General features: G+C 47.4%; 1 protein-coding gene across 8 annotated transcripts in view; it reads left to right on the top strand.

Moving 5' to 3' along the window:
• The first annotated feature begins 1,687 nt into the window (after positions 1-1,687).
• Positions 1,688-22,937, top strand: part of LOC123072520 (uridine 5'-monophosphate synthase) — a 38,383-nt gene continuing 17,133 nt past the window's right edge. For 2 of the 8 annotated variants that reach the window (XM_044496090.1, XM_044496091.1), the window contains exons 1-8: positions 2,311-2,595; positions 2,796-2,879; positions 6,845-6,932; positions 16,636-16,815; positions 16,908-17,537; positions 17,642-17,794; positions 17,881-18,075; positions 18,156-19,406. In XM_044496090.1, the coding sequence (XP_044352025.1) occupies positions 2,827-2,879; positions 6,845-6,932; positions 16,636-16,815; positions 16,908-17,537; positions 17,642-17,794; positions 17,881-18,075; positions 18,156-19,406 (2,550 nt within the window). In that variant the 5' untranslated portion in view covers positions 2,311-2,595; positions 2,796-2,826. The other 6 variants (XM_044496088.1, XM_044496089.1, XM_044496093.1 and 3 more) reach the window with 6 other exon arrangements.

The following is a 22,937-nucleotide window of genomic DNA, read 5'->3' as shown; positions in this document are numbered from 1 at the left end:
CATCTAGAAAATTTTAGAACAAATTATGGACTTGAGTAAAAAAATGCATTGGAAAGGTGCAAGCCACCATCTCTCTCCTCTTTAATTACTCAACCCCAATGAGCTAAGTGCATGTAGAAATTAAGAAGACCATGTGTAGATTGCTATTGGTCTTGATTACCGTGTGATGAGAGAGAAGTATTTTTTTCCTACTTTAAAGTGCATTGGAAAGATAGAAGTACACTTTTTTGTGGACAAGTTTTGAAGCTAGATGTACATTCTTCACCGAACGGAGGGAGTATGCTTGGCGTCGGCGGCTACCTCGGCTTAAAATGAACGCGCATTTGCCTTTTGTTTGCTTTGGGATTAGTTTCTGAATTTTGAAGTCGCCATGCATACCTTTAACAAGTAATGACCGTTCTTGTTTCAAGTGGGATCAGTTTGCTGGTATTGTTGACTCTCCTCTCTGTATCTCCACTTCAAAATTATTTTCGGTAGACGTGAAGCATCTGAAAACCATCAAGCGTACTCTGCTCAGGAGCATCTACAGAGCTGCTGGCCGTTGTTTGTTACTCCTTTTCTTATGAATTAATTCAAGTTCTAGTTTTCCATTAACTCGAACACTTGTTTTGATTGTGTCTTAAAAGGCAAACTTTATTACTCCCTCTGATCCATATTAATTGTACTTAAGTTATATACTAAGTCAGCAACAATTAATATGAATTGGTGGGAGTAGAACATTATATCAGACATCTACAACAACCAAGTTAGTTTTATTATGTTCACCATAAAAAAATATGCATTAAACAAATTCACAAGCACATATATTCTCTCTCTGTCACAAAATAAGTGTTGCTTTCAACAACACTTATTTTGGGACAGAGAAGAATATACGTGCAATACTTTTAACAATTTTTTGGCATATAAAAAGCAAATGGTTTCTCCTTTTTCCCAAAGTAGCTAGTTCGTGGAGTGTTGGCCTTGAATCAAATCGGTAGCTTTAGGGCCATGGCGGCGCAGTGGTTCCCGGTCTTTGCCGGCATGTGATCTCTGTTTCTAGATGTTCCTTCAAGTTTTGTTAGGGTTTGTGTCCTGCTCAGGAAGACGAGACGGTGGTGGCTCCTTGAAGATGGAATAAGGTTCTCCCGCCTAGCCCCCGTCCTGGTTTTGTGTCTAGCATTGTCGGTGGGCTTGTGGAGGTGTGCCTCCGCGGATCTATACTTGGTGGATTTGCTCGGATCTGGTTCTAGTTCAACTACATTGGTGCGTCTTCAGGTTGGATCCTTCCAATATACACTACTCTTGATCGGCGACGGATGCTTTTCTACTGCGCTGGTTCTACGGGGACTTAGCACGACGACTTCTAGACTGTCTACAACAAATTTTGCCCAGCTTTGGAAAGGGAGGGGCGATGACGGCGATGCGCTTTTGTCTCCCTTCAATGCTTGTAGTTGTCACTAGGTGATATATGAATCTGGATATAATTTTTATTATTTCTAATTTTTGCTGTTCTGTTATAATTGAAGATAAATACGGAGTAGAATGAAAGTTTTCAGAAGAAAAGAGAGCGAATCTGCCGGCTCTAGCCGCCGCGCCCCCCGACCCCACCGTATCAATCCTCAGCCGGTGCCACGTTGGCGCTGACGTGACGGCGGCGCCTTCTCCAGCACGCCTCATCCTCTCCTCATATGGAAAAGTCACGCTTTAGTCAACACTAGCCCCCAGCGCTAGTGGTACATACACTGCACACTGCCAGAGCTTTGCTCGCTCCTCTGTCTCCTCCCTCCCTCCTCCAGCTCCACCACACCGCGCTCCCTGCCTCGCCGGTCGTCGCCGGCGGCCATGGACGCCGCCGCCATGGAGTCCCTCATCCTGGAGCTGCACGCGGTGGAGGCCTACAAGTTCGGCGCCTTCGTGCTCAAGTCGGGGATCACCTCCCCGATCTACCTCGACCTGCGCGTGCTCGTCTCCCACCCGCGCCTCCTCTCCCGGGTGGCGGCCCTCCTCGGCTCCCTCCCCTTCACGCGCCCCTACGGCCTCCTCTGCGGCGTGCCCTACACGGCCCTCCCCTTCGCCTCCGTGCTCTCCGTCGCCCGCAGCATCCCCATGATCCTCCGCCGCTACCACGAGACCGGCGCCGGCGCCGCCCCCGCGATGCGCACCCAGGGCTCCTTCCGCGACGGGGACCTCGTCACCAGCGGCGCCTCCGTGCTCGAGACCGTCGCGCCGCTCCGGGACGAGGGGCTCGTGGTCGCCGACGCCGTCGTCGTCGTCGACCGCGAGCAGGGCGGGAGGGAGAACCTCGCGGCGAACGGGGTCACGCTGCACTCCCTCATGACGCTCACCGAGGTGCTCGCCGTGCTCGTCAGCCACGGCAAGGTCACCCGGGAGAAGGCCGCCGAGGTGAAGCGCTTCCTCGACGCCAACAGGAAGGTCTTGGTGCCGGCGGAGACCAGGGTGGTGTCGGCAAGAGGGATGGCCTTCGCCGAGAGGGCGAGGCTGGCCAAGAACCCGGTGGGGAGGAAGCTGCTCGAGGTCATGGAGGCCAAGCAGAGCAACCTCTGCGTCGCTGCCGATGTTACAACAGCAAACGAACTTCTTGAGCTAGCCAACAAGGTATACAACTCTTACTAATTTTTTATATTGGATAATGTGTTAAGATGAAATTGACTGCATATTAGCATCAACTAACTGTACGCATGAAGTAAAAACACAAGTTTGAGGGTTGTCTCAAGTCTGAACTGAATGCATTCAGAATTGCAGTTACTAGGCCCCCAATCTAAACATGTACTATTGATTTTGTTCTGCAATTGTAGGTTGGTCCGGAGATTTGCATGCTGAAAACCCATGTGGATATTTTGTCTGATTTTACACCAGATTTTGGTGCCAAGCTCCGTTCGGTATGGCCATTTATGATGCAACCTTTATTTTCCTTCTACCATCCTTATTATTGATGAATTTTTCTCACACTTATGTCTGCTAGTAGACTAGTATGCCATACTAGTCCAGTACTGAGTTGGAGTTTGTTTGTCAGTAATCAGATGTTACATCATTTTCTAAAAAGAAAAGAAATATTGTCGAAGTATCTTCGTTCAATCATGCCTATCAGGTGTAGAAAATAAACCAGTTGTAAGTTCAGTACAGAGTATCTTTGTTAACAGTACTGTTCTATCAGGAAGCATGTTTCACTTCTGCACTTGTTAAAATGTGGAAGTGTGCTTTTTGCTCATCAGTTCTGTACGCCCACAAATAATGCGTTCGCATTTGGGCACAATAGACCTCTACCTGATTGAATTTTGCGATCTGTTTTCTACTGCAGAAATGTTCTATCAGGTTTTTTAGAAAAGGAGGATGACCCCCGGCCTGGGCGATGCATGCGGTCACTTTATTAATTATTCTCACAAGACCTTACAAAGTCATACAACAGCAAGACTAAAGCCACCGTCTAAGCAACAACTGTCGCTACACCTATCCAATTGATGAAGGGGCGCTGATAGCCTGGGCCTAATACCAAACAGACATCGCAGCCAGACCTAACATCTAAGACCTGAGGTCCCAACCAGGACGCCTGCCGGGTATGGGCACCCACCAGTCCGGCGTGCTCCTCAACCAGGACGCCTGCCGGGTATGAGGCTGCCGCAACCACTTGCCATCAATCCATATTCAGAGTTTACTGCTGCATCAACCTTGCCCGGTCTAGCTGCCGCCGACGCCACCACGACGCCAGACAGTGTCGACCTCTTGCGTGTGTCCATCACCACACATCTGACGTCAAGCCTCCGCTGCTCCATGCCGCCAAGAGCCGCCCGCTCCACCGAAGAAGCCATCCGCTGGTCCCTCGAGCCCAAGTGCATCTCCAAGAACGCTGCCCCCAAGGGGGTAACGACACATGAATGCCGCCGTCATCCGATCAACTGATCTAGGGTTTCCCCCGGAGGTATTGGGTGGGTTTGGGATTTGTACCTCGATGATGCCTTCATGAAGGAAACGATGATAAGGGCATCGTCATCACCGGCTCCGCCCACGACCAAAGACCAAGTTTTCACTCGGATCCGTCCCAAGGAATCCACCCGACAACATGTGCACTGTCTCGACCGCCTTCAAAGCCTCAGATCTAGCCGCCTAGATCCGGCGACCAATGGCAACAGCAGTGCCACTGTAGGAGCCCTGGCACACCGGCCACTGCCTGAATGCGCCACCACTGGAGCTTGGGAGGAGGACCCCCACCCCACCTCGCCAAACCGCAAGAGCTGCCGAGATGGATCCCGCACACTCATCACCATCTCTGATCGGAACCAACCTGTGGCAAAACCACGAGATCGCCGACGCAGATCCGCCTTGGATATGGACTGCACCACGCCATGCCGCCGCGGAAAGTCCGAGCTTCACCCGCCACCGCCGTCCAGAGCCGCCGCCCCAGGATCCTGATCTGGCTAGCCCGGACCTCAACGGCACCCTCTTCATGCCGGCGCCGCCGGCTCGCCACCAGGCAACCGCGCCGCCGCCCAAGGCCTCCGCCCAGAGCACGCCGTCGCGCCACCATGGATCAGATCACCGCCGCGCCGTCACGCGCGTGGAGGTCCCGCCCCACCCCCTCCGACGCGATCCAAGGAGGAGAGCCAACGCCACCGCCGTCGGCCCCCGGGCTTAGCCCGGCGGCGGCGGAGGGAAAGGAGGGAGGTGGGGGTGACCCTGGCGGCTAGGGTTTGGGGAGCCGCCCGAGTCGCTTGCATCACCCTGCAAGTTTAATTCTATAAGGCCCATCCGAGGTGTAGCATTGTTCAGTAGACTAGTATATATGCCCATTCTAGTCAAGTACTGAGATGGGGTTAGTTTGTCAGTAATTAGATGTTGGATCATTCTGAAAGAAGAAAAGAAATCATGTGTAAGATCATGCCTATCAGGTGTAGAAAAATAAAGCAAGTGTCGGTTCAGTACAGAGTGTCTTTGTTCATACAGTTCCACCACGGTAGCATGTTTCACTTCTGCATTTGTTTAGTCTGAAAGTGTGTTTCTTCCATTCGGACATTAGAAAATAGTCCTTTATACCAAGGCAATGTATTATGTTCACTATAGATCTGTTTGTTTTCTACTGTTGAAATGTGGTTTTGGCTGCTTGGTTCTTACATTGCTTGTTTTCTGTTTCATGATTCTTAATTTGTTTTCCGAAGATTGCTGAAGAGCACAACTTTCTGATTTTCGAAGACCGCAAATTCGCTGACATTGGGAACACGGGTAACTAAGCAATATGAAGGGTGAGAGCAGAGTATTATAAACCACCCACTGACTTTGTATATTCTATATATACGACATATAATATAAGGGAAACGTTTGGGGCCGGGGCACCGGCAGAAACATTGGGCCGGTCTCCCTCTTCCTCGCGTCTCCTTCATGGGGCGCGCGGTAGCCCTCTTCTTCTGCCCCCTCCTCTCCACCCCTTCCCCATCCCTTCCCCTCTCCCCGAGCTGCGACTGGGCCACCACGAGCTACTTCGCCGGCGGCCAGGCTCCCCTCGCCGACTGCCATGGCTACCTGCCGCCATGGCCAGATCCATCCCCTACCTCAAGCCTTCACGCGAGCGCATCCCCTCCCCCCCTTCCCCCTCCCCCTTTCCCCCTCCCCCCGGGCTGCGACTGGGCGACCACGACCTCCATCGCCGGCGGCCAGGCGCTCCCTCGCCGGCCGCCATGGCTGCAGCCATGCCCGGATCCTCCCGCGTATACAAGTGTTGCAACCGTCACCTAGAAAAGCTTCAACAGCCGTTGAAAAAAGCTTCAACCATAGACATAGAAAGCTTCAATGGCATTGCACAACAAGGAAAAGCTGCAACCGTTGTTGGATTTTGCTACTACCGGCAAAGCTTTTTGCTACATCCATCAGACAGAGCTACGACCTCGCGAGGACGACAATGATTTTTTTGCTGCAACCGTAGCAGGCTTTTGCTACTACCGTTGGAGGTTTTTGCTACATCCAGTAGATAAAAAAGCTTCAACCAGACAACGAAATACAGGAAAAGTTACAACCGTTTTGACAAAAAGCTTCAACCCACAGATGAAAAAAGCTTCAAACAGAGATCGAGAAAATCCTCCTCGACGACGACCACGGCGTCTCTCTGTGTTTTTGTTGCAACCGCAGAGTAAAAAGCTGCAACACTTTGTGAAAAAAGCTTCAAGCTCAGGTGAAAAAAGCTTCAATTGGCATGGTGGAAAGCTTCAATCCGCGAGAAAAGCTTCAACAGGCATAGAGAAAAGCTTCAACCGATGAGATAAAAAGCTTCAACCTGACTCGCCAATGGCAGCGAGCAGCGACGTTGAGAGCTGCGTCGGCGACACGACAGTCCAGCGACGACAGCGGCTGCTAGGTGCTGCGACGACAAGGGGTGCGGGTGTGCTTCAAGACGGCGCCATTTTTTGCTACGAGGGGGCGATGGGCTTTTTGCTGGACCGGGGGGCGAGTACAGATGTTGCGACGGGGACGGGGACGGCGGCCGGCGGCGGCAGGGACGGAGAGCGCATCCAGCAGCGTGGGACTAGGAGGGGGGGAGGAGGAGGTCCAGGTGAGGGGGCTAGTCGTCGGCGACAAGGAGCGGCTGGGGTGAGGACGCGGTGAAGAAGAAGAGGAAGAAGTCAACGCGGGGGAAGGGGGCTCGAGGAACAGATCTGACGGCTCGAGCTCGCGGATCGGACGGCTGGGCCTTGACCGGCCCAACGCTTGGGCCGGTGCGCCGGCGCAGATCACTGCCCATAATATAACGTGTTCTTATTTTTGATTCAGAGGAACATTCCACATATCAGACTGAGCCGATATTGTCACAGCGCATGTATATACCGACGTAATATAACTAGTGTTTTTACTTTTGATTCAGAGGAACATTCCGCATATCAGACTGGGCCGATATTGTCACTGCGCATGTAATTCCTGGACCTGGAATTGTTGATGGCTTGAAGCTGAAGGTATACTATGCTAATTACTTGCCTTATAACTAGTTAATCCTGAGCTGAAAAGTCACGTCAATGTTACAGCTGCTGATGGCTGATATGTTGTAGTAGTGCACAAGTGCTCAACTACCCATAGACAGTAAATCTGACGCATTATTGTCTTGAAGGGTTTAAAGGTTACTCTTGGTTGCTAAGATGAGCTCACCTGGCAACCGTGCTCATGGATATTACACCGCGGCAACCGTGAAGTTTGTCCAGCGACATTCTGATTTCGTTACCGGATTGTTGTCGGTAAGCCATGCATCCTGGCCAGCTCCAGCGCCAAATCCAGCCAGCCGCCGCCACCCAAAAAGTCTAGGGTTCTCTGCCTCCCGCAGGCATCGTCGCTGGTCCGTCCCTTCTCCAATGACCTTAGGGCTATGGATGTGGAGTGGATCTCGGCCCTTGCCGGTGGACTCCGTTTTTAGATCTTTTTTGAGTTTTGGTAGGGTTTGTGTCCTGCCCAGGAAAGCGAGACGGCGGCGGCTCCCTGAAGATGAAATAAAGGTCTCCCTGCCTAGCCTCCCTTCCAGTGATGCGTCTAGCATCATTGGTGGGCATGTGGAGGTGTGTCTCCGGCGGATCTGTCTTTGGTGAATTTGCTCAGATTTGTTTGTCGTTCGTCTTTGTTCGTGTGTCTTGAGGTTGGATCCTTTTGATCTACACTCTTCATCTGTGGCGGTTGTTGTTCTGGTGCATTGGTTCTATGGGGCGGCGAGGGAGGGGTGGTGACAGCGGCGTGCCTTCAGGTTGCTTTAGTGCTTGTAGTCGTCGCTAGATGGTCTATGGATCTAGATGTAATTTTTATTATTTTTAGTGTTTATTTTATTACCATGATGGAAGATGAATAGATTGAAAGTTTTTCAAAAAAAAAAAATCCAACGTTCTTCCACGTTTGTTGATCCCGGATTTTGAGGTTGTTGCCGGACGAGATTCTCATGACTGTGACACCCCTAATTCGGAGAGTCTGACCTTTGCCGTTTCAGTTTTGTGTGACTAGCACTCTTTTTTCTTCACACGCCTTAGCAGTAATTTTTTCAGAGGGAGTTTGTGCGCTGTGTTTTTTCACCGCGAAGTGTAATTTCGCACATAAGGGGTTATTTCTTGGTTTCGTCCAGTGATAAGGAGTCTTATTGAAACCAAAAAATATAGGCCTGCTTGCCATCCACACCAGAATAGATAGAGTTTTCCGAAGAAACCTCCTAGTGGAGGAAATAAAGAGGACCTTCTTAATCCTTCTTGCTCCACACCCGCCTCACTGGACCTATCCATTCGAGCTCTCTCCTCTAATCCCAACTCGACACGGCTGCATATGGTCGTCATATAAAGTAGAGAGTATGTTTACACTACTAACCAAAAAGACATATATGGTTGTCAAATAATTAGAAATAGCAATGATGTCAATATTTCGTGGAGAATCCATAGTGGACACCATATGTACCCACGCATTTTCAATTTTCTTATATCTAAAACTGGCAAATACTCTACCAAGATATTTATTATACCACGCGGTTTAGAACTATCTGAAAAAAGATATTTGAGAAAAGTAAAGTGAATGTGGTACATATATACGGTATATCTACATCTGAAGGGGCACAAACTAATCCGTGGACTCATGTGATATTGTAATTTTTTTCTCTCCGATTGAGAGGGATTAGATATACTGAAAGTTTACAAATGGAAATGTCTCCAAAAAGTGACAAACATAACTTTAATTGCCAAATGGAAAGAACAAAATGACTACACCTTTATTTGTCATGAAATATTATAACTGTAGAAATGGATATTGTAACTTCGACATCACTTCAATGCGGTTAATTTATTAACTGAAATGAATATAATATGTTAAAATTGTAATTAATTCAATGAGTTAGAAATAAGTAAAAATGTTCAGTATAAATAAATAAATATTGTATTTTTTGTATTTTTCAATAGGAAACACGACTAGAACCTCTATACTGATGTGTTACATAAGATGAAGAAGAACAGGAGCGGAACAAAAAGAAAGAGAGATCAACAAGGAGAATTGCCGGGTGTGTGAGGCGTGCTCCACTAGGCAACTTAAGACTAGTGATGATGGTAAAAAAGACGATGTCGTTTATTTGGTAACACAAACACCCAGATTTGACTTTATTGAAGTGTCAACCTCCTAGAGTGTATTTTTATTTTACTTCATGGAATAGTTAAATAATTTGGTTAAGAAATTAATCTTATATATGTGCTTCTACATTAATTCCTTTTCAAGTTATATTCATTTCCGCCGGACTAAAATTTGCTTCCTATCTGTCTATATGCATGCGAAAACGATTTAAGTATGACCCTCTTAGCGCACATGCACCTTTTGATACTTGTGAAACTGACTGAAGAGGTCAGGATTCACCGGGCCTGAAAATTGAACACACCTATCCACACCAAATCACGACCACCAAAACTGACCGTGGGGAGAGGAGATAACGAAAGGCCGCCACCGCCTCATGCATGTGCGTGCGAGCAGGTGGGTGTGCCACCGCGGGAGACAATGAGTTTCCCGAAAGGGAAAGCTGCCTAGGTTCCCTTTACCAAGCCGGGATGTAGCGTCCAAAAAAGGGAGAGAGAGGGATGGGCAGAGACGAGAGAGGGGGTAGGGTATGAAAAGTGGCTGCAGAGGCCGAGCTCCATTGAGCTCTTTCTTTTTTTTTCCAGCAAAAATACCTTTTCCACATCCCAAAAAAATCTGAAAAAAAAGTTTTCATGTAGACATATACTTGTGTAAAATTTCATGAACATATATATGCATATGTGATGTACAAAAAAGATAAATATATGGATTAAAATAGTCTTTTCTTTGTAGTATTTTTGTCAGATATTTGTATTTTTTGTGTAGCTTGCAAATAATCAAATTAGTTGATAAAATTTTATACATACATGAAAAATATGTACATGTATTATTAGAAAAAAATTGACATTTTTTTTAAGTTTTAAACATATTTTTTATTTTTTTGCAAAACGAGCTCCATCGACCCCGGTCTTTGCAACGCCACACACGGGTAGGGTAGTACTACTTGGGTGCAAGGGGGCGAGGAAGAAGAAGCGGTTGGGAGCTAAACAAATGGAAGGAAAGAAAATCACTGCGGCTTTATCTTCCCACCCACTTGTTTCTGCACTCTGGTTGCACCTCACGCCTTCGGCTCCGGGCGCGGTGCAACGCAAGCGATGCTACGCACACAGAGTTTCACGGGCGTTTTACGGGCTGGTGCTGACATGGCCAATGTTTATTGGTTTAAAGGGATGTGTGGACCCCACCCACCTGAAAATCAAGGGGATGAAAAGTATTATAGGGAAAGCCCGAAATCAGCCCGTAATGGGTCCGTGCGTTTAGCATTTTCGGTGCAACGTTGGCCTCTTTTTTTTTTCTTTTTGAAAGGAACACAGTGCATTCCATTATATGGTGCCACTAGGCAAATCGCCAGCAGCAACACTTGGTACACAGTCTGGTAGTTGTCCCAGCCCAGTCTCAGGTTCCAGCTCCCAAATTAGCTCCATATTTAGCTAAATAGTGAGCTACAAAATTACAGGCCCGAGGGCAATAGACAACAGATACATCCGTGAAATCTACATACAACTGAAATTTTATATCTGTGAATATAGCTCCTAGGACCGCCAAATCATAATCTTCAGTTGTCACAGCAGTCTTCAGTTGTGCAGAGTCAGTTTCCAATAATACCTTGTGGCATCCCATTTGACTTGCAGTGTTGATGGCATGCAACATTGCCAAAGCTTCAGCCTGTAGTGCATCCATGACCCTCTCGAGCTTGGCCGCACCACTCTCCATGCTCATCTCTAATTACAAAGCCCCATCCCCCATCACTGGAATCCTTTTTGAACGAACCGTCGGTGTTAACCTTCAAGATTCTAGGTGGAGGTGGAGACCATTTCTCTGCAGTTTGTGGCTTCAATTTTCCCTCTCCTTTCTTCTCCTTCAAAACATGCATAACATGATAATTAATTGAGGAGCATATCTCATCAGAAGTTTTAATAGTATCACCCACATTTGCCCTGTTTCTCTGATGCCACCAACACCAAAGAAGGATACATGTTTTAATTTTATCCTCCTCATTTAAGCTAAAAATTGTATCCATGAAGTTCACGGCATCATCGCAATTGATTAGTTGCAGTCTAACATGGTCCAATAACGCTTTCCTCCACACCTCCTTTACATTCTTGCATTTAATAAAACAGTGCCCACCATCCTCATCCAGCCTAAAACAAAGAGGGCATCGAGTATCTACTTTCATACCTCTGTTATGGAGTTTCGTTCGCAGCGGTAGGCTATGAGTAGACAAGCGCCACAAGAAATGGAGCACTTTGCTTGGGAGGGGCAGCGTCCACAGCTTATGCCAATTGAAGCCACCTACATCTACATCTGCACTTGAGGAGGAAGTTAGCCCTGCAGGAGATTCACGGGCTGTGCTATCCGCTGCTACTCTATAGGCCGATTTCACTGAGAAAATACCTTTCTTATCGAAATGCCATGCTATGAAATCTTGCATGTTTTCCTGAATGGGGATTTTTAATATAATCTCAGCATCTTCTGGTAAAAGGATTTGCTTCACTAGACCTTCATCCCAGGAGTTTGTAGCAGGATCAATCAGGTCATTGACCTTATTTATTAAATTTCTGCCTCTCTGAGTAATGACCTTTCTAGTGCTTCCTCTTGGGATCCAGGGGTCTGACCAGATGTTGATATTACTGCTAGTGCCAACCCTCCATATTATTCCTTTCTTCAAAAGCTGCACCCCTTTTAGGATACTTCGCCAAGTGTACGAAATGTCATTTTTCCTTTCCGCTTCCAAGATTGAACTGTTTGGGTAATACTTTGCCAAGAGAACTTGTGCACAAAGTGAAGAGGGATTTTGAAGCAACCTCCATGCTTGTCTTGCGAGCATGGCTAGATTGAAAAGGTGAAGGTCTCTAAATCCTAATCCTCCATTTCTCTTTGTTTTCATCAATTTCTCCCAGCTTGCCCAATGTATTTTGTTCTCCTTATCCATTTGACTCCACCAGTACCTATTGATCATAGTGCTCAGTTCCTCACACACCGATTTACTAAGGTCAAAGCATGCCATCAAGTACACCGGGATAGCTTGTGCGACCGCCTTTATCAGTATTTCCTTCCCCGGTTTAGAGAGAAGTTTTTCCTTCCAACCTTGAATCTTCTTCCACATCCTATCTTTCACATATTCGAAGGCCCTTGCTTTGGATTTCCCCACATATGATGGAACTCCCAGGTACTTTGATGTTAGACCTTCAGATGTAATATGCAATATATTCTTCATTTCCTCTTTCTGCTTGGGCCTTGTGTTTTTGCTGAAGAGAATTGACGATTTGTCTTTATTTATCATCTGGCCCGAGAAGGCTTCATATGTGTTCAAGATGCGGTTGACTGCTTGGGCGCTATTAGCATTCGCTTCCATTAGTAACAACGAGTCATCCGCAAAGAGCAGATGACTAAAACAAGGTGCTTCTCTACAGATCATAATTCCTTTGAGTGAGCCATTTAATTCTGCTTCATGGATCATGGCTGAAAACCCCTCGGCACATATAAGGAAAAGATATGGAGAGAGTGGATCCCCTTGGCGTAGACCCCTTTGGGGATAGATTATGTCTGTGATATCCTTGTTTACTTTAATCTGGTACTTAACAGTAGAGATGCATTTCATGATCAGTTTAATCCACTCTCTGTCAAAACCCAGTCTTTCCATCATGTCTCTCAAGAAAGACCATTCAACCCGATCATATGCCTTGCTCATGTCAAGTTTAATTGCAGCATATCCCACTGGACCGCTCCTTTTCCTCTGCAAGAAGTGAGTTAACTCATATGCCAATAGTATATTATCTGAAATGAGCCGCCCTGGCACGAAGGCACTCTGATTTGGGGAGATAATATCAGGAAGAATTAACTTAAGTCTATTTGTGATTACCTTGGCCACCAGCTTATAAACAACATTGCATAGACTAATCGGTCTCAAGTCTTTCATACTCACCGGGGTGGCATTTTTTGGGATTAGTACTATGAGTGTATCATTCCAGCCATCAGGCATGTCTCCTCCCCTCAACACATGCAGTACCTCTTTGGTGAGCTGGTCTCCAATGGTTTGCCAGAACCTTTTGAAGAAAACCGCCAGCATTCCATCTAGACCCGGGGCTTTTAGGTCACCTATACTGTACAAGGCTTTCTTGACCTCCTCTTCAGTGTAATCTGCACATAAGAGGTTGTTCATTCCTTCGGTTACCTTTGGCTGTACTGTGTGAATGATTTCTTCATTATCATTCCTTGCCTCAGAGGAGAATATATTATAGAAGTAATCAGCGATGTGCTCTTTCAAAGATTCTTCCCCTTCCACCCAGTTTCCATCATCTTTTTATTTTCGCTTAATTGTGTTCCTCCTTTTCCTTTCAGAGGCAAAGGCGTGAAAGAAAGCAGTGTTCTTATCCCCTGCCTGGAGCCATTTTACATGAGCTCGTTGCCTCCAGTGCATGTCTTGTTGCTGCTCTAGACGGTCGAGTTTCTCCCTTAAGAAGTGTTCCCTAGATACCCTATCTTGGTTTATATCTTCCCTCCTTACTTCTTCCAGTTCGTGCTTCAAAACCTTGATTCTCTTCCCAAGCTCACCCAAAACATTCGCATCCCAGTCTTTTAAATCTCCCGCAACCTTGCGCAACATGTCCTGAGTATTGTAGCTGCCATGGAGCCTAGCCATTGTCCATGCATTGTTAACAATCACCTCACACCCATCCTCCTGAAGCCATCTCGCTTCGAATTTGAAACCATGCACCCTTCTTTTACTGTTCTGCGTCATTCTGGCTTCATCCATATGGATTGTCACCGACCTGTGATCTGAATGGTATGGATCTCCATTCAGAACCTTGACGTGTGGGAATCTTGCACACCACCCCCTTGAAGCTACAGCTCTGTCCAGTCTTTCTTTTATGTACCGGCTAGCATCCCAACTATGATTGCGCCAAGTGTATTTGTCCCCAAAGTAGCCCAGATCCCTAAGGCCACAATCTGTAAGAGCTGTTCTGAAACCTTCCATTTGATTGTGAGTTCTAGCCGGCCCTCCTTTCTTCTCATGGTTGTATAGGATTTCATTAAAGTCGCCTGCACATAACCATGGAAGGTCTAGCTGCTGGTTTAGGATGCGCAGAAGCTTCCATGTAACTTCCCTTTTACCACTGGATGGTTCGCCATATATGCCCGTGAAGCGCCATCTAAAACCATCCTGCTCCACCACCTCCGCATCAATATGATATTTTGAGTAGTTATGCAGAATTAGCATTACTTCTTCCTTCCAAAGTAAAGCCAAGCCTCCACTCTGTCCTTCACAATCTCTCACCACCATGTTCTTCATTCCTAACAACCACTTGATTCTTTCCATCCTTCTTTTATCCATTTTTGTTTCGGATAGAAAGAGGACATCGGGGTCCACCTGCTTCTGGAGATCCAGAAGCCCTCGCATTGCCGGGCCATTCCCCAGACCCCGGCAGTTCCACACCGTGATCCTCATTTTACCCCGCGGGACTGTTCTGACAGCCCCGCTTTCAACTCAGTTTTTTGATTTTCAGGTTTGATCACTTCTCCACAGCCCTCCACATTGTGTTCATTATCCATTCTATCCGCATGTACCTCTGTTCCAGCTTCCGAGTCAACCTCCATCTTGCACTTTTTCAGTATCTCCGGCTCCTCATCCAAATCCATATCTGAGTGCCCTCTCTTCTTTAGTTCTGTTTCACTAGCATCCTTCGTCGATATTTGTTTTATTCTTTCTTGGCGTTTAAAGGTCCCCCGTTTATCCTTTTTATAACTCAGGGTCTCACTTGGCTTCCTTTTCTCTTCTTCATATATGACTGATTCATTTTCTTTCTCCCCCTTTGCCTCCTTTTCATTTTGGTTCACCTTCACATCAGACATGGCCTTCTTTCCAACCCCTTCTTCCGTTGGGAGCTTCTTTTTTCTCGCTTCCCTTCTGCTCTCGTGAGTCGTGATGTTTTAGGGTCCACCACCATTGGAGTTGGCCAACCATTATTATTCTTCGGATCTTGGGCACTCTTTTCCCTCAAACCCTCTTCCACAAAGAGTTTCTTTCCTCTGGCTCCTACCTCTTCCGCATTTGCTTGCTCCTTTAGTGGGCTCATTACTTCTTTTTCTTCTCCCTTTCTTGAAGCCCCTGTACCATCACCCCCAGATGAGTTCTTTTTCCAGGAGATTGCATCACTCCCATCACCATATTAATTACGCTGGCCTCTTGTTCGGGTTAGAGTATGCGGGGCCAGAATTCCAGATCATTCGTGCGGCCAAATTCGTCTTGGGACCTCGAGTGTTGTGGCCTTGGGTGGTTTGGCCAACTTGGCTCGGCTGCTTGGTCGAGTCAGGCGCGGCGCGACGAAGAGTCGGAGTAGGTTCGTGCGTGTGGTGGCGCAAACTCCTTTCTACCGGTGGTGGTATGTACCGGCGAACCATCCACCATTGGTCTTTCGTCGTGATTCGTGCTGCTGGATGGCCCACATCTTTGTATCCCAGTGTATTCTAGTTTTACCCGTCGGTATTCACCATTATGTCGCATCAACATTTGGTCCCACCGGTTTTAACTCTTTCTCTTTACCCCCGTCCCCCACCACCCACCCCAGCCGCCTCCCGTTTTGACCGCAACCCATCTCTTTCATCTTCTTCCTTGGAACTCCATGAACCATCAGCCGTCGTTTTCCCCGCCGCCGGGCATCGTTCTGCTTGTCTGACCGGGGTTATTTCGGCCGCCTCCTCCGCGCGCTGGTCAAGTTCTTCACGGTAATATATTCCGTCTTTTTTTGTCTATTTTTTCTTCCCTCTTTTCATTGCCTGTTGTCCTTTGATTTGTTTTTGGTAAGATCTTGGGAAATACGGGAATGTGCCACACTGGTTATATTGATCTTGCGTGGGATACAAATACCTCATTTATGTTTCTGATTCTGCATACGGGTAGTCCTTAATCATATAGCCCTACTTTCTAACCCTAGATCCCCATTTCTATAGTCCTTAATCAGATAGCTTGTCCATTGAAGAGCTTTTCTACAGCAAGACTAATGATAAATGGATGCACTGCAGTGAAACCACCTACTAATGTGATGATTGTTCTGAAATTTGAAACGGTGTGCAATGAAATTGGTAGCACTGAAATGTGTTGGTACTTGTACTGAGTTGAGTTTCTATTGAAATATTATTTTAACACTGAAATGTGTTTGTAGTTGTACTGAGTGGAGTTGGTATTGAAATATTATTTTAGCATTGAAATGTGTTCCTGACAATGAAATCACTCTTCTACATAAGTTCAGTTCTTTTTGAAATATTATATTTAGCAGTGAATTGTGTTCCTGACAATGAAATCACTCTTCTGAGTGGAGTTGCAACTACAGAACAAACACTTTTATTGTATTAGCTGAAATACATATTTATAATGCAATGTGTTCCTGCCAATGATTTTACTATTCTACACATTTCCAGTTTTGATTCAAATAATAAGGTGTACTGGACATTTCAAAAAATTTCATTCATATTGTATCTACACTGAAATGTTTTACTTACTGAAAACTTATTTGTCTTTCTAACCCCAATTAAATATAGCTGCAATAGCTGAATATTTAATTCAAAATATATGTTAAACAGATGACTAATTCGGCACGCGGTCGCCGGAAATCACTCAGCTTTCAGAGAACTAACTCTGATGAAGGTGGTAGTCTGGACATGAGTGATAGTGATGTCTCCTCTCAGTCAAAATCAACAAGGAACAGCCGCAGAACATCTCCAAAAAAGCTAAAGAGAGCCGCAACATCCGAAATTAAGCAGGTATTTAAGTACTTAAATTCATTTTTCCTTTCGCTAAAATAATACTATATCACTGCAATACTAACCTTCATTAATTTTGAACATTCCTGTAGAGCATCAATTGGAGATGTGATCCACAAAAGATACGTGCCTTTATGAAAGACCTAACTCCTGAACAACTCAAATGGATAGAAGAATTGGGATTTGGATCACTCATCGAGATGATTGACTGCAAGTTACCAAGAAAGCTAACGATATGGCTTATGTCAAAAGTTCACTGTGACAGCAAGTCTCTAGTATTCAGAAACAGGAAGGTTTCTATACTAGAAGCTGTTGAAAATCTCCTCAAGTTACCTGCTCTTGATAAAGAAGTTCCAATGCCCAGGCCTGGTAGGGTTCGTGACAAGCCATTCAGAGGTAAAACTGAATTCAAGGCTGCTACAGCTGGGAGAGGAGAATCACTTAACGAAGTGACAACGAGGATGTTAACGTACAAACAGGAAGAAGACAAGGACAACTTTTGCATATGTTTCATGCAAGTCATTCTTTGTGCGTACTTAGCTCCAACAACAGGTTACCAAATTAATAGAAGTTACCTACTTGGAGCTTTGAAGGACTTGAGCGACATCCCTCCTATGAATTGGTGTCGTTTTGCGGCTGACTACCTGATCGAGGGAATTCGTGAGTCAAGGCAGAACAAAGTCCACAACCTGAATGTCGCCGGATGCATTCATATTCTACATGTAAGATATAGTTGGAAAACATTGCACATACAATGCTTCTAGTACACATTCAAACCGCGTATTTTACTAATACATCATCTATCTACACGCTCTAATTCTTGCAGCTCATATATGTGGATCTACTAAAATCAAATTTAGTCAGCATACCACAAGGTTACCCAAGGCTAAAATACGTTGGCTCAGAAGTACTCAATCAAATAGATCCTACTGGGAAAAAGAAGACGAAGGACCATTGTCAGATGTTTGAAAACTTCCTGGTATACAAGTCATGTACAAATTCGTTTACTTCATAATGGTAAGCGGCACTAAATTATGAGCTGAATCTTTTTTTCTTCAATTCCAGGATGATGAAAAGTTAGCAAGGTTCCCACTTGCAGAAGAACCTGTTGAGGATCTTAATGATACTGAAAATTCCACACATTCCACACCAACAGTTAGAGTGCAATTAACTTCTTCACCTTGCCAGGACAAACAAACAGTTCCTCCAAAGTTATTACAAACTTCAAGAAAGCGTCAGGCCGATAATTCGACAGATGAGGTGATTTCGGAATTATTTTTAAACATACTAAATGATCTTTCATTCACATCTTCATTACTTATTCTATGTCCAACTTGCAGACCTTGATCAAACGCATAAAGAAACTTGAAGAGCACTACAGAGCTGAGCGTCAGAAGTGGTCTACTTTCTTTGAACGCAAGCTTCACAAAAAACATCAAGAACTTGAAGTACAGAAAACCAAGGAAATCGCAGCATTGGTCCAGCAACAGATTGATAAGGCTCTGTTCCCGATGATTGATAATGCAGCTGCACCCAGTTCTCATCACAATGATGATCCAGTTTTGAACAAAGGATCTATAGGAACAGAAAGTCCATCGCACTCCAATGTAGATAACACTTTCCTGCTATCTGTCAAGTCAGCTGAATTTGATCACCAAACTAGCAGTCATGTTGATGCTATCCCACAAATGACAGGCCGTATAACATCATCTCAAAGATTCATGGATGCAACTGCTACTCATGAATCTGAACCGGCCTCCAATATGGTGTTCACTGTAGGTGGAAAAGATGAAAACTTCCTTCCTGCTTCGTCATCAGCTGATGAGATTACTCAGTACGACCATTCTGTTCCCCGTCCATCTATTGGCCAAGATTTTACTCCAACAGATCATATTGTTCAGTCTGAACTAGATCGTTCTAAAGATGATTTTGTGCAAAGAATTTGCAATTCTGAAAATCTGCAGTCTGAAAAACAAGCACCTTCTGCAGTATGCGTCAATTTTACAGAATACACAGAAGAGAATGCTCCTGCAAATGTTGTACCTGCGTCAAACATATCTTCAGTTCCAAATGAGCCAAGTCCTTCTATAATTACCAACAATGCGGGTCAACAAGACCAGTCACAACCTGGTGAAACTTTGAGAAACAGCATGTCAAATGAAATGTCAAATGAAGATTCATCAATGATGAAGATTGTTGCTTCTGAGGTTCAACCTGACATTTCTTCTGTTGTACCTTCTAATACTAATATCAATGACCCGGCTAATCCGAATACAGTTAATCAGGCAGTTAGTAATGCATGTGCTCTTGAACATGCAAATCGGGAATCATCAAGTATTGTTTTGCATGAAGTACCTAGCCAACTCACTACGGTAGAAATTGGTTATGTAATCAAAGAAACTGCCATGATTCCTGCAACCTCAACCCAACCTGCATCTCAAGAATTAGTTGATACTCCATCAGATATTCCTGCATCCGATGTTATTCAGAAGCCATTGGCTGAGCAATTGGAGAATCTCCATCTGACCAAAAATGACATTCAATCAAAGAATGATATCGAAACTGCGCATACTGATGCCACTTCAAAACAGGTTCAAATTATTTCTTCCCCACCTTTATCCCTTGAGATAGCTTGTGATGTTTCAATTATGTCTGTAAGTCAGATGAGTAGGGAATATGATAATATGAAGGTCCTGGAAAATATTACTATTCATACAAAAGAACATACTGGTGCATCTCCAGTTCCTGAGGAGGTTATTCAGCCACAGCCCAGCACCTCCGGTTCGGATGTTTTGCAGAAAGACCATTCATACTTACCTGCTGATATCCCCAAACCAAGCAGCGAACCAGAAGCTATCACTTTGCTGCACAATTTGGTTGAGGCAGACCACAGCAACTCCGGTTTGACTCTTCTTCAAATCGACCATTCAAACTTACCGGCTGCTCAGTCTAAACCAACCACCGAACCGTCACCTTTCACTTTACCAATAGCTCAATCGTCACCAATGGAATGCCAAGAAATGGCTCAATCTGATAAAGAAGAACTTGACAAGTGTGTCGAAATGATTCTCTTTATGAGTTCGGACATGCCCAGCAATATGAATGAGAACCAAGAAACTGCAGCCCATGGAAATGAGAACAACTTAGCCCTAAGTCATCATATCAAGGAAGTGTTGACCGAAAACATAGAACAATCTTTTGCATTAGCAGCAATGCACACTCAGTGCACTGCAGGAGACGTAGAATCATCATCTTCTCTTAGTACACATGAAGTCTTTGCAGACCCATCCCAAATTGATATAACTGGACAAAAGGAACATGAATCCGAGGACCATCCCTCCGACAATTCAAGTGAAGCTGTAAGCTCTGAGCGCACTTGTCGGTGTACTAGAGTAGGGGTACCCTAGTATCCCGAACTCGTGCACGGGCAGTTGCAGCACCCCGCGGCAAGGCTTGTCGGGTGACCGCCAAGACCCTCCGTGGATCCCTTGAAGACCATTCAAGAACAAAGTACTCAAACCAAGGCCCCGGCAAGAGGAGCTTGCCGGGAAGGCCAAACAAGGCCCCGACAAGAGGATCTTGCCGGGAAGAGACAAGACCCCGTCAAGAGGAGCTTGCCGGGAAGACTACTCAAGGCATACCAAGAAAGCTTGCCGCGACGCGCCCTGCGTCCCGGCAAGATCCGGCGAGCGACAAGCTTCCGGACGCGACAAGACGACGGCCGCGGCAAGGAGCTTGCCGCGGGAAACCCCCACTTCGTGCGCGCGCTCCAGCACACCTGCTAACGTGTCGCTCTGGGACTCTCCCAAGCACACGTGGCAGGAGGCCGTGCAGCTAGGGGTACGTGGTGGCAAGCGGAGATGAAGAGAAGCCCATCGTGGCAAACGGTGGCGCTCCTAACGGTCACCTTTTACACTGTTTAGGAGACTCAGACAGGCATTTAATGCCCTTGTCCCCTACCTGGCGCGCCAGAGATGTCGGGGGGTGCTGATTCCACCAACACCTATGGGGACAGGGGCCCCTTTCGGTTCGGTGGGAGGCGGAGAGCGCACAAAGAGCGGATCGAGGCGGTGCACGCGGGGGGGGGGATTTTACCCAGCTTCGGGCCGCACGAATGTGTAAAACCCTACTGCTGCTTGTTTGTGTGTATTGAATCTTTGCTCAGGAGCGATCGACGCTACCAGACTGAGCGTGGGAGTGTTTCTGGTGTCTCCAATGAGCCGAACTGGCCGAACCCCCTCTACGTTGCGCTTGGGCCTCCTTTTATACTTTCAAGGGGTTACCCACAGGTGGCAACGTAGACTAGAAGGGTAAAAATGGAAAAGGATGCGGTAGGTGCAGCTACCGCTACTGTGGATACAGTGCACCCTACCTAACTCTGACGGCAGGGGACAAGGGCATTAAATGCCTGTCTGAGTCTCCTAAACAGTGCAAAAGGTGACCGTTAGGAGCGCCACCGTTTGCCACGATGGGCTTCTCTTCATCTCCGCTTGCCACCACGTACCCCTAGCTGCACGGCCTCCTGCCACGTGTGCTTGGGAGAGTCCCAGAGCGACACGTTAGCAGGTGTGCTGGAGCGCGGGCACGAAGTGGGGGTTTCCCGCGGCAAGCTCCTTGCCGCGGCCGTCGTCTTGTCGCGTCCGGAAGCTTGTCGCTCGCCGGATCTTGCCGGGACGCAGGGCGCGTCGCGGCAAGCTTTCTTGGTATGCCTTGAGTAGCCTTCCCGGCAAGCTCCTCTTGCCGGGGTCTTGTCTCTTCCCGGCAAGATCCTCTTGCCGGGGCCTTGTTTGGCCTTCCCGGCAAGCTCCTCTTGCCGGGGCCTTGGTTTGAGTACTTTGTTCTTGAATGGTCTTCAAGGGATCCACGGAGGGTCTTGGCGGTCACCCGGCAAGCCTTGCCGCGGGGTGCTGCAACTGCCCGTGCACGAGTTCGGGATACTAGGGTACCCCTACTCTAGTACACCGACAGGAGCCCCCGGGCCTGGGCCATACACGGTGCCGAGCGCTGTTGGGCCAGGCCCAAAACAGTGCACGGGCACGCGCGGCCTAGGTCACGCCGAATCTAACTCCGTATCCACCGCGCACCCCCAGAACGGCACGCGTCAATCGCGGCGTCGTGGGAGAGATCGTGGGTGGTTGTTTACTTGGAAGGTCGAAACGTCCGCCCCGTCCCCCTTATAAGCAGGGGAAACAGGGGTATTTCCCCTATCTTCGCCATTTGCTGCTGCAATCTCAGAAACCTCCGCCGCCCTCTTCCGCTTCCAAAGTCGAAAGAGAGCAGCGCTCCGCTCCCATCGCCGTCGCCACCACCAGCGCCGTCGATCTCCCCCATCGCCTCCGCCATGCCTCCGAAGTCCGGGAAGGGGAAGGCCACGAAGGCCGCGGCCGGGAAAGCTGTGAAGTCGACCGAAGCGCAGCGGCTTGAGGCGCTGCGGAAGGAGCGGGCCACTTCCCCCCCCCCCCGAGCTCTCCGCGGAGGAGCTGAGGGAGTGGTACTATCTCTTCTGGTCGACGGAGACGCGGGCGCATCCGCGCACGAAGGTACTCTCCGCCGTCGCCTCGCAAGCAGCTCCAGTTGGCGGATATCCTTTCTTCGCCGTGTTCTTCTACTGCGGGCTCTGCCCGCCATTCTCTGATTTCTTTTGCGACGTCATGAACACCTATGGACTCCACCTCCTTGACTTTACCCCCAACGCCGTCCTGACCATGGCAGTTTTCGCCCATCTATGCGAAAACTTTGTCGGAGTCCACCCCAACGTAGCTCTCTTCCGCCATTTCTTTATGCCTCGTGTTGAGAGAGGGGAACCTCTTGCCGGCGGGATCGCCTGGATCTCGCGGGCCGGCAAGAAGGAGACCTATCTGGAGGGGGAGCTCCGCAGCAAGTGGGACGAGTGGAGAGCTGATTGGTGCTGGGTTGTAGAAGAGAGCCCACAGCCGTTCACCGCCCTGCGCCAAGCTCCAGCAGTGCGTGGCAATGACTGGAGCGCTCTGTCCGTGGATGACGACAAGCTGACGATCGCCATTACTCGGATCTTGCGCCTCAGGCTTGCCGGGCTGACTGTAGGAGCTGTTGGCGCAGATTTCCTTCGTCGGCGCATCGCCCCTCTGCAGGCGAGGGGGAGA

Source organism: Triticum aestivum, chromosome 3B (assembly GCF_018294505.1).
Source record: "Triticum aestivum cultivar Chinese Spring chromosome 3B, IWGSC CS RefSeq v2.1, whole genome shotgun sequence".
Taxonomy (NCBI): domain Eukaryota; kingdom Viridiplantae; phylum Streptophyta; class Magnoliopsida; order Poales; family Poaceae; genus Triticum; species Triticum aestivum.
Note: the sequence above shows the minus strand (reverse complement) of the source record. Positions and strands in the feature narration are given on the sequence as shown.